Genomic DNA, 17,806 nt, shown 5'->3' on the forward strand with positions numbered 1-17,806 from the left:
TGCTCATAGTGAAGTGCATTCAAGTGTCCATAAATCCTTCACTCACTTCCTTTGCTTCAGTTCCACAAATGAAACAATGAAATGCAGAACTAATATTTGTTGGATGTTTTGTCAGAATAGTTGAATGTTTGAATTTTAAATGAAGACCTTTATCAAAATTCATTTTTATAGTAAGAGAAAAATCTTCATTACACATCAAGTAATCAGCCATATAAGACACCAACTGCCTATGTAATACAGTAACTGCCTGCAAGGAATTAGCTGCCAGCAGGCTATACATTTCAGCACAGAAGATAATACATTTGATGATACCCAATCAACAATGTAGTCAATAGGATCGTATGATACAAAGAGTGACTTGGCAGGGTTTTTTTGTGGAAATGGACATAAAATGCAGTATTATTTGGGAGCCCATGAAGTGAATGTATAGAGTGCAAAACATGTCCAGTGTGACCGTTTTAGGCTGTGCCTTTAAGAAAGGGACAGTTGCTCAAACGCTCTGGCTGAGTGTTTTGGAAATATTAATGAAAACAAGATATTCTAAATGAATTTCATTGGTAGAATGCAACTTTAAGTTTTAGTTCTGGTTGAGTCTCAGTCAGTTCAGTTCTGTCTGTCTTTTCAGCCGCTCTGCTTCTGTCTCTCTCTGACCAACAGCTGCTGGATGGCGTTAACCTTGAACTAACAGATAAGAAACAAATTCTTGCATACGCTTTGAGCTAACAGAATTTCCTCCTTAATAATTACCTTTTCTCTCTCTCTAACCCTTCTTGGGAAAAAAGGGAGGTAGGGGGAGAGAGGGGGCACAGGGAGGGGACCCTCCTGGCTGGAGGAGGGAGTTTTGTTCTGTATTACATTCTTTGCTGTATATTTCTGTATATATTGTAAATACTGTATATTGTGTATATATCCATCTGCATTTCATCCTGCTTGTAAATATAGCTTTAATTCATTTCTGCTTCTCCAACTGAGTTAGCCATGGTTTCTTTGTGTGGGGGGGAGAACTGAACTTTCTCTCACCACCACAGTCCAGTAACTATATTATGGACTATTCTTGGCAAACAGGAATTGCTGAGGGAATTCATTCATGTAAACTGTAAAATGGCCAGTCCCTTTTGCAGTTGTCTTACACTGGCCAAACCCCACTGCTAGTGTAATAAACTGGAGAAACTTAGGAGGAAAATTAATCTAGGACAGAATACCTACCGGTCTGGTTGCACCATGTCCAGAACCTGTGCTTGAAATGCCAGCTGGAGGCGGAGGCTGGTTACGCACTGGAACAGAGATCAGAGATTGCTGAATTGGAACACATTTCAGCATCACATTATTTCTGTAATTAGTACAAAGCATGTATTTATATTACCTAAGTTATCTTTTCTTTGTGTTCCAGGACTTTTTTGTGCTTTGAAGCATGAAAAGAAAGAAATAACCAGATTATCTTTGTTAGATAAGCTACAAACAGGTATTACACAGCAATGGTACATTACCACTAATGGAAATAAATGGGAGCAAAAAAGACATTAGTGATTGTTTTAAAAGTTGTTACATATTAAAAGTCTATCCATCAGGTAAGCTGTTACTCTAGCACACTGTTATCCCATGGCACAGGTGGAGTAATTTGACCCTTCTAATTGCAAATTAAGTCAAATCACCTCCTATTTGTTGCAAGCTAAAGATGCCCACTTGTACAGGTACCCTGGGTTCTCAATCGTGCTAGAAGTTGTTGTTTTCTTTTGTAGTATATTCTGCAAATATTCTAACAGCAGTCTTTAAAACAAAGAGAACTTATGTAACATGCTGATTCAAAAAATCATGCCCTCAGAAGAATACTTCTGTAATTGTACATGGCTCAGCAATCTACAGGGTCTACACTGAAGTTCCTGAACTTACTCAGCACCAACCTTAACATTTACATGCTGGTGCTAATGACAGCCTTGTATGCAACATTCAAGTTGTGAAGTGCAAGACAGGAAAAAATTACCTTTACCTCAGCCAAGTGCACAATTTCTAACAGGCAAAGAGATTTTGGATTCTGGCTTGTTTCTGTTGCCTGTTTCCCAGGAAGGTGAAATCACCATGTCAGTTACAGTAACTGGAAGGAGTACTCTATGGTACATAAGACACAGTTTATCAAATTGGCTTCCAGTTGTCAGACAGCCCTGCTTTCTTAGAAGTGGTTAGAATGGGTTTCTGGGTACAGTTCTCAGTAATGCAACTCATACTCTGAAGAACCTGGCAACAGTTTAAGCCTATTCTGAGCAGGAGGCTGGACTAGATAACCACCAGAGGTCTCTTCCTATATTCTGTGCATATAGTGATTTTGCCAAATCAGAAAAGTGAGCCAGCAATGTAGCTAAAATTAGTTGTAGCATACAGGAGGACATCCTGACTGTGACTATATTCAGACTTGTATTGCCATACCTGTATTTTTTTTTTTTACAAAGGGACACATTCCTAAAGAGCCAGGAAGGAACTCAAAACCATGACTCTGCTGTCCTGGCTAAAACAGGACCCATTCAACACTATCCACATACTCCAACTACAATAATGCAAGAGAAATGCTTCTCATAAATGAATGCCACATACATTTAGGCATCAGAATCAAAATATCTACATTGTGCTCTTTAGAAAGAGACAAAATATTAAATTATAGGCTAAATTATTTAAATGGAAGTTTCTCTCCCCAAAATATATGAACATATGTAGTTCTTTATGAAAAGTTAGGCTTCTTAGAGTACTGATTTAGTTACATGTATAGTGTCTACTCAAGCAATCAGTCAGCTACACATTATCCTGAGAGTCAGCCTTGAAAGCATTCCTCTTGATTAGTGCAGTTTAAGTTCTCAATTTTTCATGAATGAAAACTTCCTTCTATAACAACTCACACCATCACTGCAAAACAAGAAGCAACTTGCTATTCTGAAAACTGTGTTAAATAAAAGAAGGAAGGTCATACACATTAAATACCTTCATGAAACCACCTTTAGTATCACAAAGGCGACAACATTAGTCAGGTATTAAATCAGAAATCCATTTCTAGAATACAAAAATCATTATGTTACCTTCTACTTCTCTCCTAGCTACCCCAGGACTGGGAGGAGCTCCAAGACCTTTTCAGAGAAAGAAGAGAAGCTGTACATTGCATAAGAAAAGCAGTAGATTGAGAAAGCAAAACCAGAAAGAACACTGCCACAAGACAGCTTTACATAATTTATAAATGGCCTAGCTAGACTGTAGTTACATGTAGGAGATGACTCTTTGTAGCAGCATGGGGAAGCCAGACAGTTATGAATTAGAGGTCAGCAAGTATGATCATGTTTAGAAACACACCATAATTTCAGTTTTACATTAAAGTTGAAAGAGAACTTAATTTCTCCAGTATTTACTTTCTACAAACTTTTCTAAGTTGAGAATGATATTAAATGTCAGTCTTGAAACTCTTCAAAAGCAGAGCATACACTTACACTCAAATACTTGAAAACAAACAGGTACCTGAATTATACCCTGCACCATTAATTCTCTTTCTTGTACTTTAAGAGAATACTATGTAGTATGTTTCTGCCAAGAGAATAGAATAGAATAGAATAGAATAGAATAGAATAGAATAGAATAGAATAGAATAGAATAGAATAGAATAGAATAGAATAGAATAGAATAGAATAGAATAGAATAGAATAGAATAGAATTAACCAGGTTGGAAAAGACCTTTGAGATCATCAAGTCCAACCCATCACCCAGCACCATCTAATCAACTAAACCTTGCCACCAAGTGCCTCATCCAGTCTCTTCTTAAGCACCTCCAGTTTGAATAACTTTATGGAAGAAAATGTTTCCCACTTTATATAATGTATTGTATCCTACAGAACTGTGTCGTTATCTCCAAGCAGCACTCTGTACTTGGGAAAGCTGTATCAACTGGTGCACAGAAGATGTTACAGTTCAGACTGAGAGAAAGAGTATTTTCAGTCGTTCCTAACCATGCTGAATTGTTTTATTTCTGCAGTATGATGGAGCATATACTGGGTCCATAAAACTGTATGGTAAAAACATGTCAGGACATAGGTAACTAGACAATATGCAGGGGGAAATCCTCAAGGCATTCATACAGGAGAAAGTAACAGCAACATCTGGCAGCTGTGGAGTGGCTCAAGTATAGAGAAAGGCAAGGGAGCCAGTGTAAAAGAAGCCTACCTTAAAAGCAACTTTTGCCTTAGCGATGACACAGTCTCATGCTTTCTCATCATGTGCCAATGTGTGGTATCTGCTCAGGAGCTCTCTATGATCTGGAAAGAGTGCTGTGAATTTTGTCAGATATGGGTGGAGGTGTCACTCAGTAGGAAGAGTGAAAGCTGCAGATGAGGCTGGTATGCGATTATCTCCAGAGATGTAAGATCTCTGATTTTGCTGAACATCTGGTTAAGATGTTAAATATTAGCATATGTTGTATATTCTGGGTGGGTTCCAGGCTCTGCCAATTGCCATTAGAGTTTCATCACAGAAGTTTCTGACAGCGAGCTTCTCTGCAACAGAAGCGGCACTGAGGAGGGGTGAACAGAATGTGTTTGAAAGGAGGGGGCAGAGGAGGAGAGCACTGCAGAGAACATTTCACTACCCTCAGGTACTAGCTCTGCCCTTCTCTCACACAACCCAGAGGAACCCTAGGGAAGAAAAGTAGTAATCCACAGGCTATGAGAAGCCTGCTTGCTAACTGAAGGAAAATACTGAAGGAGATAGAGAGCAGCCCAGCAGAGTACAGGACACTCCTCTGAACACTCTGTGGTTACAGAGAGTTAAAGCTGGCTGTTCATCTCAGTGATGACGCACATGGAAATAGACACAACAAAACCTCTCCAAGAGGAGGGAAGCAGCCTGCTCATTTCACAGATCATCTGCACTTTTCCCTTCCTAAAGCTCAACTCAGCCCATAGTTAGAACAGGTATTTTCAGGATGCTCTTAAGCAAATCTAGTTTTGTGCAAGATGATTAATAAAGTCAGCTCCTTTCAGGAGAAGAAAGGCTGAGAACCTCTTTGACCGTAGCACACATACATGTTCCTATGTTGGTGCACCATACAGAGGAAAACTTCAGGGCATGAGGATTTTAAAAGGTTTTGCAAATTTAAAAATATTCATTATATGGGAGAGAAAAGGCATAAAGGTCAAATACTCCATATTTCACTTACTAACAATACTCTTCAACAGTGATGAAATTACAGTGCTGTGATAATGCTATAAGTCAGCATTATAGGAAAAATTTCATCTTAAGGACAGTGAAAGATGTACATCTAAGCCTGAAACATTTGTTATTTTACTTTAAACTATTCTTGTAGTCTGTATACAGCTTGAAATCTCTATTGCAGTTTGAAACTTCATATTGCAAGTGAAGAGATCATACACTTGATTTAAATGCTATTTTAAACAAAGGGGGTGGATTTCCACAGAAACAACCTGTAGCTTACACCCTGACATCTTTTAGACATGCAAAAGTAAATGTTTTGCAATGATTACATTTAGATTCATAGTATCAATCAGGGTTGGAAGGGACCACAAGGATCATCTAGTTCCAACCCCCTGCCATGGGCAGAGACCCCCCACACTAGATCAGGCTGGCCAGAGCCTCATCCAGCCTGGTCTTAAACATCTCCAGGGATGGGGCATCAACAACCTCCCTGGACAACCCATTCCAGGGCTTCACCACTCTCATGGGGAAGAACTTCTTCCTCACATCCAGTCTGAATCTCCCCACCTCCAGCTTCATTCCATTCCCCCTAGTCCTATCACTACCTGATATCCTGAGAAGTCCCTCCCCAGCCTTCTTGTAGGCCCCCTTCAGATACATATTAGCTTGATAGAAAATAATGCAATCCCAGCTTCTCTTTAAGTATCATGTGCATATGTGCATGTGTGTGTAAGTGTGTATGTACAGATGCGAAATCTACACCATTTGCCTACATTTAAATAATGCATCTACTGTTTTACCATTAAGGCTTCTTGTTTCCTACACTACTGAACATTCCTTCTTCAGCAGGAAAAGAATAGGAATAGAATAGGAATAGGAATAGAATAGAATAGAATAGAATAGAATAGAATAGAATAGAATAGACCAGACCAGACCAGACCAGACCAGACCAGGTTAGGTTGGAAGAGACCTTCAAGGTGGTCTTCCCTTGTATTTAAAAGAAAACCCTAAAACAGCCAATATAAAAAAAGCCTTTTTCAAAATGACTGACAGAATCTTAGTGCACCCAAAACTCCTGAACTCTACTCTGCCAAACACCCCAAGCAGCAACAGGCAAACAATTAATGGGAAGGTCGTGAGTTCAAGCCTGCAGTGGGCAGTAGTGTCCTCCCTACTCTAGTCATGAGATCTGTGGTGACAGGTTGGACTCGATGACCTCTGAGGTCTCTTCCAACCTTAGTGATACTGAATACTGAATAAAGATGCTGAACACTTATTGCCAGGCTAATGTGACTATTAAATATCAGTGTACACCAGGAAGTGCTTGCTTGTTTAGTGCATGTATTCTCCTAGTTTTACACACTTGCATTTCTTTATTACTGTATATTCTAGGTCTCTTTTACTTGGAGGAAAATCACAATGAAAAGGTAATGCATTTTCCCCAAATTATTGCACATGCTGAAAATATTGTGCTTTCTCTCAATCTTAATCCCCATCTTGACAGTTCAAACCAATGATAAGACAACTGTAAGCCTTTTTTTTTTACATTATTCAGGAAAAGTATGAGTAATATTATGAAAGAAAAAAAAAACACAGAACTAATGTTATTTTTTAACTGCAAGTAATTGACTCCAAGTAGCCTTTACAATTTTTAATTCTCTGTAAAAATTTACTTTGTATTAAATATTTATTTTTGTTTTTTGCATAAGCACAATGCAACCTTTTGATTTTCAACTATAGAAAAGTGACAGCTTATAAAATCCTCAAGGGAAATCTTGTGTATTGAGCAGGCAAAAAGCATATGGTTTGCAAACTCCTGTAGTGAGTACACAGCCTTGTTGGTTTGAATTCCAAGCTACTTCTGATGTACAATATGACAAAACTCTAGAAAAAAAACAACCCAAAATTTAGATGTCTAAATCCTACTCCCGTCTTCAAAGCATATTGAGAAGAAATGTTGTAAGCATTGAAGGGAGGAGAGCTCTCAGGTGAAAAAAAAAAAAGGTTAAAACACATGAGAGAGAGAAAAAAAATGTAACATTTAAAATGCACAACATTTTAAGACATGGGCAAGGTCACTTTGCACATGCCACAGATGTCTAAAAACAAAGTGTGATACACAGGGGTATTTTCACAGTGCTTTAAGGGAGCCTTCATTCTAGGTAAGAGAAACAGATGCCATTTCCCCAAGCATAGCAACATTTATACTGTTTCCAGTCCTGTGCTAGCTTGCACAGAGCTGAGCTCAGGTACCACTGTAAAGCAAAGCATTATGCAATGAGTGGAAAATGAAGAGGATAGAAAAAGTGGGATGAGCTTTTAGTCAGAACAGTATATGGAAAAAAAAAAAAACCCAAAAAACCCTACAATCCTTTAAGAAGCTTGCATAGCAAGCAAGTTTTATGCAAGTTACAATTCTTTATGGAAAGCTATGTTGGGAGAGTGTAAAAAACCCCAAAAAGATGGAGGCTAATCTTTGCACAATTGAGGCAAACCAGGCAAACAGGATTGTGTCAGTGCACATAAAACTACACAGGACTGAAGCAGTACAATGAATTAAATCTCACACATGTTGCACATTATATTTAAACTGGCTAGTCTCTAAAACTTAAGCATTTTAATACATTTGAAATACTATGCCTTTGGCACAATAACCTCCTCCATTCAAGTGTATGTATGAGCCATTCACGTCCCCGCCTGACAGCAGAGTAAGTTAGTTGATATTTAAATACTAGGTAAACCCTTTTACTTACTTTCTGAGATTGCTCAAAACTTGCCAAAAAATTCCTCAAAATTCCTCAAAAAATTCTTTCTCACCAACTCAGTGGCAGTGTCTGAAAAGCCATTAAGAAAGTATTATAGGGCCACTAACTCTTCTCCCTCTATCCCATGTATTAATGAGCTGACTTAAGTCCAAGCAGGGCAGCTCAACTATGAAGAGTGTGACAAAGGCAGACAAAGGTTAGTTTCAAGCAGCAGCATTTCTGAGAATGCATGAGTTGTTATCACATGCAAAATTAGATCAGGCTGGGAAAAAAACCAAAGCTAGCCTGAAGGGTTGATATGGCCCTCGAAAGAATGAAGGGAAACCAGAGATTTTGTTACTTTGTAAAGACCTGTAGCTTTCAAGTGCCTTCAAAGTAACTGAATAAATTGTTTTGCTATCTATGTGTTTCTGAAATACACCCCAGTTCCAAGAACTAGGGAGGATGTTTCATGTCTCTATGAATGACTTCAGAGCACATTTCAGACTTGGAAACAGGAAATATACTACCCATATGTCAGTGTTCAGCTTAGAGACAAATATAGCTCAGTGATTTGGAGCACTCTGTTAACTGGTGATCATCCAGGGGAAACTGGGCCAGACTAGCAATAGTTTCAAGTTGAACAACTAATGGATAATCACTGGAAGCAGCTACAACAACAATCCATTTTACAATGCTCCTTGTCATGGACTGTGAGGAAAAAAGTAGCCTTATCAAGCCAAAGACAAGTTTCTGCTTGCACAGAAGTGTTAGCTAGCTGGATATATTTTGATGAGGACAATGTAATAAAAACCTGGAATAATTTTTATCTCTCTCTGACTATAATGTACCAACTTCTGGATAAGTATTTTTTCACTAGGAAGTCAAATGTAGTTCAGAGCTCTGAGAAAGAAATTACACTGACATTCAAGAATTACCCATTTTTATACCTTAGGACATCATCATATTAATATTGTCACAACAGAGGACCATAGTAGTTTTGCTATGTAGTCATATTTGAAAACAATTAAAATCATTACCTCCAAATTCTTTTCTAGCAGGTGCAGGACTCCTACCGCCTTACAGTATTTAAGAAATGAATGCAGCAATAATGAAAAATATCAGTACAGTGAGAGGGAAGAAAGAGAATGAGAAAGTTAAAAATGACAAGGGTCAGTTTGTTATAAACTCTGTTGCCCATATGCTTCTGAACATCCAGTTTCTCTTACTGCTCAATTGTTTACACTTTCACGTGATCCATATGAACTCTAAGATCTTGGACACGACAAAATGCACACATATTAATGCCAAACTTAAAGGAATGCAACTCAATGAATGCACAAGATTTCTCTTGTATTTTAAAAATGGAGATGCTATAAAAATGAAAATGTTGAGTAAACACTGCTGTAGGAAGCCCACATTTTGAAACTGTGACAATAACTACAACAGTTTTAAAACTTACTATGCAAACACGGTGACATTTAAATGGTAAGGTAAACTCTTGTTATCTCCTGTGCTGTTACTGCTATTAAAAGTACCAACTAAACGTTTCAGTGAAAAAATGGTATGTTCCACTGGGCCCCAAAAAACCAATATAACATGTAGTTTAGGTATGGACTTCAAAGTTCATCTCAGACTTAAACAAAACATTCCTGACCACCTGATACACATCACCGCATTACCTGATGGTGGAGGTGGCCTCTGTGGTGGAGCTGGGCGTGCAGGAGGAGCAACAGGGCGAGGTGGTGGAGGGCGCTTAGGCTCCAAGCTCTGAGAAGATTCCTTCTGCTGGGCACCAAGCTGAAGTTCAGCTGAAGAACATGAGAGAACACAATGCAAAAAATGAATCACTTGTACATTCTAATCACAGTAAAGCAAGTTGTTCTCACAGAGACAACAGTCAGTCCTCCCCTGAAAAAATGATACAAGGGGGATAAAGCCATGGTGAAAAGAAGCAGATTTCATAAACTGAAAATTTTATCTCCTATGCTTTAATCAGTGTATGCTTTTCATGGAATCCTGAACACTCTTATAGCTTGCAGAGTTCCAAATTTAGATTTTGATCCGTGTCTGTGAAGTAATTGCTCTGGAAACAAAATATTGCAAGAGGATTTCTGAAGGCATCTTAGCAGTCTGTAAAGTTACTCCAAATGGCACTGACATAAACTGTTCCAGAAGCCATTCCAAACTATGTAATTCTAAATGTTCACAATGAAGTGAGTTTAAACAGAAGCTTTCATATTCTACACCCAATTTACAAATGTACTGATTACACATTATATACGACAACTGATGGGAGCATTAATTGAAATGGGCTGCATTTGAAGAGTAGGAGTAGGCTGAACTGGGATTATACTGACCCATTGCAACAGCAATTTTGAACAGAGGTTTCAAACTAATCACATAACTGTCTGAGATATCTCTTTCATGAGAAAATGCTAAAGAAGTTGAGCAAGTGAGTTTGCAACAGTGTAGATCAGTGGACAGAGTACTAAATAAGACTCAGGAAACAAAGCTCTTCCACTGCCCATTAGGAAAACCGAGACACAAAGAATGAGGTGAATTACCCACGGCTGCTTATGCATAAAATGCTAGATAGCCTTTTGCATCACAGCCTTTTCCATTAACCTAAAGTCTCTACTGAAAATAATCTATAAGCCAGTATTCTACCACTGGGCCATATAGCTGCCAGACTGTACAGCTGTAATAGAGGCAGCTGAGCCATGCAATACACACTGTGTGTAGAAACAGGTGGTCCAGGAGTCTTTGTGGGTGCTCGGCTTGGTCTCGCTGGGAGTGTAGGTCCATCTGACAGCGTAGGGGATTGACAGGGACTGGAACGTGGTGAAGAGCTTGGGGAGGTTCCAAGACCAGAACTTGAAGTTGGCTGTAGATGCTGAGGAAGGATTTCTTCTACTTCAGCACTATAGTCATCAATGTCTCCTAAATAACAAACCAAACCCCACCAAAAAAAAAAACCAATTATAAACTGACTCTAGGCATAGGATTTTCTGCAAAAAATTCCTCAAGTTCCAAGCAATTAGCTCAACAACCAAAGTGTGATTCTTGCATCATAAAATTACACATGAAGACTGGATATATATTCAAACCAGCTGAAAAGACTCCAAATGCACAATATATATTATAGATATCATAGGTAATCATAATGGTGTGGCAACTGCAATGTTGCTTCATCTGAGAAACAATTTGCTGTACAAAGAAGAGCTTGGCAGAGAATTATTCCCCTGGTTAGCAGCAGATGTCAAGCTTCACTTAACAGCCTTCAGAACACTACTTGAAAAGGTGATGTTTAAAAAACAAGTTCAGCATGGATGTGCCTTTGAAAACTAAAATGCAACTTTAGAATAGTTTTATGTTGATATTACAAACACCTGAAATAGACAATTACTCCATCACACTCCAATAAGAGCATAGTAATCCTTTCTTCCATCACTTCACAGGCTTCTCTCTGTCCAGGTACATGACTGACACACAATGCTCTACAGAAGTTCCAGCTTCACCTCTGTGCTGCTCAGCAGTAACAGAGTAACTAGGCTGCTAATTGGAAAGTAACTCTTTGATACCAGAGTTTGTGGGATTTGAGATGTCACATTTTAAGGGACTGTTAATAAAATCAACCAATCATACAGGTGTCCAAATTGTTAACAAGTCCTGTTTCCTACCTGCATTGGAAAACAGATACAGGGTCTTATGACACTGAAATTTCAACTTTTCATACCAGTTTCCTGTATCTATACCCTTACCAAAATGTATTTTCCCTTATGAAACAGCTGTACAAAATAACCTCAGTCCACTCTTTCCAGAAAACCTAGCTGCTGTCTCTTTGCTTGAAACTTTTGCCACATAATATTTGCTACTAAGAAGATAGAAATTCAAGGCAAGTGGGCTACTCAGACTTCGAGTAAATCAATATGGATAAAATGACTGCATCCATAAAGTACATCTGTTCAGGAAATGACAACCAAAAAAGATCCTGTAAAATAAGTGTGACAATGCAATACAGAGAGGAAATGTCAGCAGGTAAGGTGTAGAGGGCTGTTTTGCTGCTGTTTGAAAAACAGCTGGTTTACTTGCCAAGGATATAAGAATAATAATAAACTCTGGTGTGGTGAAGAAAGTGAAGCAGACCTTTGGTAAGAACTAAAAATAAACTGTGACAAAGTACATAGATTAGAAAAAATGTAAGTAAAGAACAGCAAAATTCCAGAGGCACAATTGCTGCAACAGTGATTCACAGATTCCAGTTGGGTTGGAATGGACCCTCAAAGGTCATTTTGCCCAACCCTGCTGCAGTGAGTAGGGACACCCCCAACTAGATCAGGCTGCACAGGGCCACATCCATTCTGAGCTTAAATGTCTCTAGGGACAGGTCCTCAACCACATCCCTGGGTAACCTGTTCCAGTATTTTACCACTCTCATTGTAAAGAATTTCTTTATGTCCAACCTAAGTCTACCCTGCTCCAGTTTAAAACCATTGCCTCTCATCCTAGCACTACAAACCCTTCTAAATAGTCCTTCCCCAGCCTTCCTGTAGGTCTCCTTCAGATACTGAAATGTAGCTGTAAGGTCTACCCTGAGCCCTCTCTTCTGCAGGCTGAACATTCCCAATTCTTTCAGCCTGCCTTCACAGGATAGGTGCTGCAGCCCTCTGACCATCTTTGTGGCCCTCCTCTAGACCCAATTCCAGCAGGTCTATGTCTCTCTTGAGTTGGGAGCCTCATAGCTGGACACAGTACTCCAGGTGAAGTCTCACCAGAGCAGAGTGGCAGAATCACCTCCCTTGACCTGCTAGCCACACTTCTTTTGGGGAGTTGGGGGGTGTAAGAATATCAGTGTTTATCATGGGAGCTCATTAATGTTATTAATCTATTATATGTATTGGCAAAAAATTAATATAATTGCACTGTGCAGTTGTATTTATCCTGCTTATAGGTGTCTTCATGTACTGTAAAAGTTGCCTGAAGGAAGTGAGCCTGAGTTGGTAGGTTACAGGAGAAAGTGAGAAGAATAAAGAGTATGTCAGCAAAATAGTAAAACCTAGAGTGCAAACTGACACTGCTCAACAAGTGTCACAACACTGTTGGAAATAACAGGACTGCCTATTTATCTGGTTTAGAGAAGCATAAACCTGTTAAATCAAATTATTGATGCATGCATTAAAGTAACCACATAGAGGTCTGTAAGCATTTCAAAATGAGGAACACTGTATTTCCACAAACCTTCCATATCATAGTCTGCAGTAACCTCAGCATCTTCACAAAGCAAAGTGGAGCTTGTCGACGATGGCAGCCCAATATTAATCTTCTCCAGATTCATTTCATCTTCCAAAGTTCTAATCCAATCTGGATTTTTCAGGCTTATGTTTATAGTCCTTCCTAGTAGCTGAATTTCCCAATAAAACAGAAAGTATGCATAAAACAGAAACTGTTAGGTGTAGGAAAATTAAAATTCAGCATTCTAGACTGGAAAAAAAATAATAGATAGAATAGCACAAATAGGAATTCTGGGACTAAACAATAACAGTGACACATCACAACAACAATTGTGCTTTTCACTTCATTTTGGTAAATCAAGTACATTAGTGTAGTTTAAACTGATAATCACAACTATTAAATATTTTATAAGGAAAACCTACCAACTCATTTTTCCTTTTCAATTAATATTATTCTGAGAGAAACACCACTCTTTGTAAAGAAAACCATATTTGCTTCTAAATGATGTTAATGAAGTTGTTTTTACAGACTGATAAAATAGCAGGCTTTCATTCTGCTAACTAATGTATGACACCGAGGCCCTATCTATGGGGGCGATGGAGATTGGAATCAATACGGCTGACCAATATGATCGAGTATTGTTCCTTTATTGTTCCAGTGTTGCAGGCCTATGGTGCAGGCCTGTAGTGCAGGTATAGCACAGTAAAGTGTAGAAGAAGAGGAGACAGGAAAGGCAGAAGTGCATAGCAAGGGAACTACTACAACTTCTATCAACTTGGAATGCCTTGTTGGCATGGCTTCATTGGTTCCCATCGCACTATTACAGATTATTGGTCCAACTACTAATGACACGCAAGGTTTGTTGATGCAGGTGCATGTCCTGTTGTCCTAAGATAACTTTCCATGTTTATAGCTACTAGTGCCTTGTTTTAGTTACATGCTGCAGGCACAGCACTATTTTGCTACACTGCTAGCTGGCTCTGCATTTATGCTGAGCATGGCCTACCACCATGTCAGGCTCTAGGCCTGCACTGCCAGATTGCTCACACTGCTCCTCGCTGGCATTGCCACTCCCTATCCTGTATGGACCATCAGTGAAACTCTCAACAGATGCAAGGATCCATCTGCAAAAATCATGTTACTGAACCTAAGCCCTGACCAGAACAAAGATCAGTGAAAACTGGAACACGAGAATTAACATTTTTACAAAGATAAAATACTGGCTCTACAGAATTCAATGAGAGTTGACATTTTGACATTAAGTGATTATAGTTAAAAAGTGCTGAATTGCAAATTAACTGCAGGCTACAAATACAATAAAACTGCAAAGTAAAGCTGAAAATTTTGCCTTTTAAAACTCAATTAAAAACCCCTCATATGGGATCTTCATTTCTCTAACAGTCCTCCTGAAAATAAAGCTTAGCACTTCTCTCAGCTGGCTCTTGAAACTCAACACAATGCTGTGTGGCTACCAAAAGTGTAAAAAAAGAAAAATAACATGCAACAGAATCTGAAAAAGCATTAAAACCAACCAAATACAATCTCAATCCACCCACAAGCTGGATTTGCTCTTGCTATACGAAAGTTCATTGATTTTTACATTACCTCAGTGCCATTCAAATTCATAACATTCAAAGCAGAGCTTCCTTCCAAAAATGTTACCCACATCTTGTCTTCCACGAACCTGCAAAGTCCATTGGAAACAATGTTTAATATACTTTATCCTAGCTACCAACCTTTTGAGTCTTAGAGGTTTTTCTGTGTGTCACTTGATGGAGAAGACTTATTTTTAAGTTCATTAAAATATATCTAATTGGCTAACAAGCTTTAACTGAATGCATCCTTGCAACAACAAAAATAAAGCAAAAGAGAAACAGGTAAACATCACAGAGAAAGCATGGTCTTCTTGAAAATGTTTTGACTACAGTTACATTCAGCAGTAATTGTGTGGCAACAGGTCAGGTGTATCTATTAGGTGTTCTGTGTTGCATCACACTATGGACTTGAGACAATGCTCCTAGTCTTCTGAAAATAAACAACAAACCCCACAACACAACAATAAAAGACAAAACAAACTAACAACCCCCCCAAACACACACACACACAAAACACAAGCAAAAAAAACCCTAAACATAAAAACCCCAAACAACAAAAAAATTCCATCCCAACCAACACTCCAAAACATCCCCAAGTAAAATACTACAACACTTAGAGTTCAATTAACAGCTTAGTGAAAACAGAACATTCACAGGGATCCTCTCAGCTTTGGCTCATTTAAAACTACTAATCTGATGATGATGATAATAATAATCATCATCGTCATCATCCAGGTTGGAAGAGACCTTCAAGATCATCGTGTCCAACCCATTAACCAATCCAACCCACCTAAACAACTAACCCATGCAACCAAGCACCTTATCAAGTCTCCTCCTGAACACCTCCAATGATGGTGATTCCACCACCTCCCCGGGCAGCCCATTCCAATGGGCAATCACTCTCTCTGTATAGAACTTCTTCCTAACATCCAACCTAAACCTCCCCTGGTGCAGCCTGAGACTGTGTCCTCTTGTTCTGGTGCTGGCTGCCTGGGAGAAGAGACCAACATCCGCCTGTCTACAACTTCCCTTCAGGTAGTTGTAGAGAGCAGTAAGGTCACCCCTGAGTCTCCTCTTCTCCAGGATGAGCAACCCCAGCTCCCTCAGCCTCTCCTCATAGGGCTTGTGTTCCAAACCCCTCACCAACTTCGTTGCCCTTCTCTGGACCCGTTCCAGCAAGTCAACCTCCTCCCTAAACTGAGGGGCCCAGAACTGGACACAGTACTCGAGGTGTGGCCTAACCAGTGCAGTGTTTAGGGGCAGAATGACCTCCCTGCTCCTGCTGGCCATGATTTTAGGATACAAAATTTGTGACATGTCACACAAACAGCAAATTTTAATTCTCAATGATTTCTGACACAGTCAGCATGCTACTCCATTTTTGAGACAGAGTACCTGGAAAAATTAACTCTGAAAACTGGGATGTACAGGTATGTAAAACTACTTTTCTACTGTAAGTTGGAATTAAAGTTGGAATCTAAATGCTAAAAACGAAGCAGATCATAACTGAAATGCCTGTCAAGATATTCAGGAATTAAGGGGGAACAATAAAGAGGAATAGAAATTAAAAGCAAGAAGTATTTTTAACCTTATAAGTATGACTGCACCATAGCTTTCAAATTTCTGAAGAAGATCCTCGATCAAATTATCATCAAAATAGTTTCCTTCTGCCGAAGAACTTCTGAGGGAGACCATTACAGTACCATCAGGTGGTCCCTGTGTTGCGATCACCTCCTTGTAAACTTTTTGTCTCTCTTCTGCTTCTATTTCAAAGATGTCAATGTCAATCAATGCAACCACAGGCCTTTGAAAAAAACACACGAGAAAAACCTGTAAGCAGAGCATCTGAGCAACAAAATAGATAACACAACTATGAAATCTTAAGGAATAGGAAGTCAGGCATAAAATAAAACTGAACCTGTGATCAGATGTTTTCAGCTCTGCTCTTCCGTAGTGCAACAAAGTACCAGGATTCCACGTATAAGGGACATTGCTGTCACTGTGGAAACTAGCATTCAGCAGATCCAGGTCTTCAGCTACATTCAGTATTAATGAAAACAGAAGAGGAAGAAGTACAGTAACTGCCAAGAACACACTTTAAAAAAAAGAGGAGTTAAAAGCTAAGAAATAAAGTAAACCAAACCCAAACAATTTACAGAAAAAACACAGAAGTTCCCTTGGAACTACTGAAATACCAGTGACAGATTGTCTGATCCTTGATTCTCCTGGTCACAGAATCACAGGATTATTTTGGTTGGGAATCACCCTGAAGATCGTCAAGTCCAACCCTAGCTCTGCCAAATCTGGATGCATTCCTGTGCGGCCTGCCTTAGGTGATCCCGCTTCGGACCACCCCTCCTTTGGCAAGGGGGTTGGAGTAGATCTGTAGAGGTCCCTTCTTAACCCAAACATTCTGTGATTCTGTCGTACTAAACTCTTAGCACCACATCTACGTGTTGTTTGAAAACCTCCAGGCAGGGGGATTCAACTACCCCACTGGGGAGCCTATTCCCCAGTACTTGACAACCTTTTCAGTGAAGAAATCTCTCCTAATATCCAACTTGAACCTCCCCTGGTGCAACTTCAGGTCCTTTCCTCTTGTCCTATCACTTGCTACTAAGAAAAAGAGACCCACCTCACTACAGCCTCCTTTCAGGTAGTTACACAGAGTTGTAAGGTCTCTTTCTTCAGACTAAACAACACCAGCTCCCTTAGCAGTTCCTCATAAGACTTATTCTCCTGGCTCTTTGCCAGCTTCATATCCCTTCTCTGGATCTACTTCAGCTCTTCAATGTCTTTCTGGTAGTGAGTGCCCCAAAACTGAACACAGTATTCAAAGTGTAGCCTCCCCAGTGCTGAATACAGGGGGACAATCACTTCCCTGGTCCCACTTACCACAGTTCCCAATACAGGACAGGATGTGGTTGACCTTCCCAGCCACACGGCTGTCAGTGTCACTGTATTTATTGCAGATGCTGTTATAAGCTTTTTGTTTCATACAAAGTCAGGGACAGAAGCTCACAAACACTGGTACTGTGAATGCCACTAAATGCA

At 39.4% G+C, this 17,806-nt stretch overlaps 1 protein-coding gene across 9 annotated transcripts in view; it reads right to left on the reverse strand.

Annotated features, from left to right (window-relative positions):
* Positions 1-17,806, reverse strand: part of SYNJ1 (synaptojanin 1) — a 75,134-nt gene that overhangs the window by 9,864 nt on the left and 47,464 nt on the right. For 5 of the 9 annotated variants that reach the window (XM_068144520.1, XM_068144514.1, XM_068144519.1 and 2 more), the window contains 10 exons: positions 16,671-16,788; positions 16,341-16,556; positions 14,763-14,841; positions 13,164-13,326; positions 10,659-10,865; positions 9,605-9,733; positions 8,963-9,001; positions 3,063-3,110; positions 1,364-1,402; positions 1,207-1,274 (listed from right to left, as the gene is read on the reverse strand). In XM_068144520.1, coding sequence (XP_068000621.1) covers positions 1,207-1,274; positions 1,364-1,402; positions 3,063-3,110; positions 8,963-9,001; positions 9,605-9,733; positions 10,659-10,865; positions 13,164-13,326; positions 14,763-14,841; positions 16,341-16,556; positions 16,671-16,788 — 1,106 coding nt within the window. The remainder of the gene's footprint in view (positions 1-1,206; positions 1,275-1,363; positions 1,403-3,062; positions 3,111-8,962; positions 9,002-9,604; positions 9,734-10,658; positions 10,866-13,163; positions 13,327-14,762; positions 14,842-16,340; positions 16,557-16,670; positions 16,789-17,806) is intronic. The other 4 variants (XM_068144517.1, XM_068144521.1, XM_068144515.1 and 1 more) reach the window with 3 other exon arrangements.

The sequence above is a fragment of the Melanerpes formicivorus genome, unplaced genomic scaffold (assembly GCF_026170545.1).
Source record: "Melanerpes formicivorus ecotype bairdi unplaced genomic scaffold, bMelFor1.0.p_v2 SCAF_11, whole genome shotgun sequence".
Taxonomy (NCBI): domain Eukaryota; kingdom Metazoa; phylum Chordata; class Aves; order Piciformes; family Picidae; genus Melanerpes; species Melanerpes formicivorus.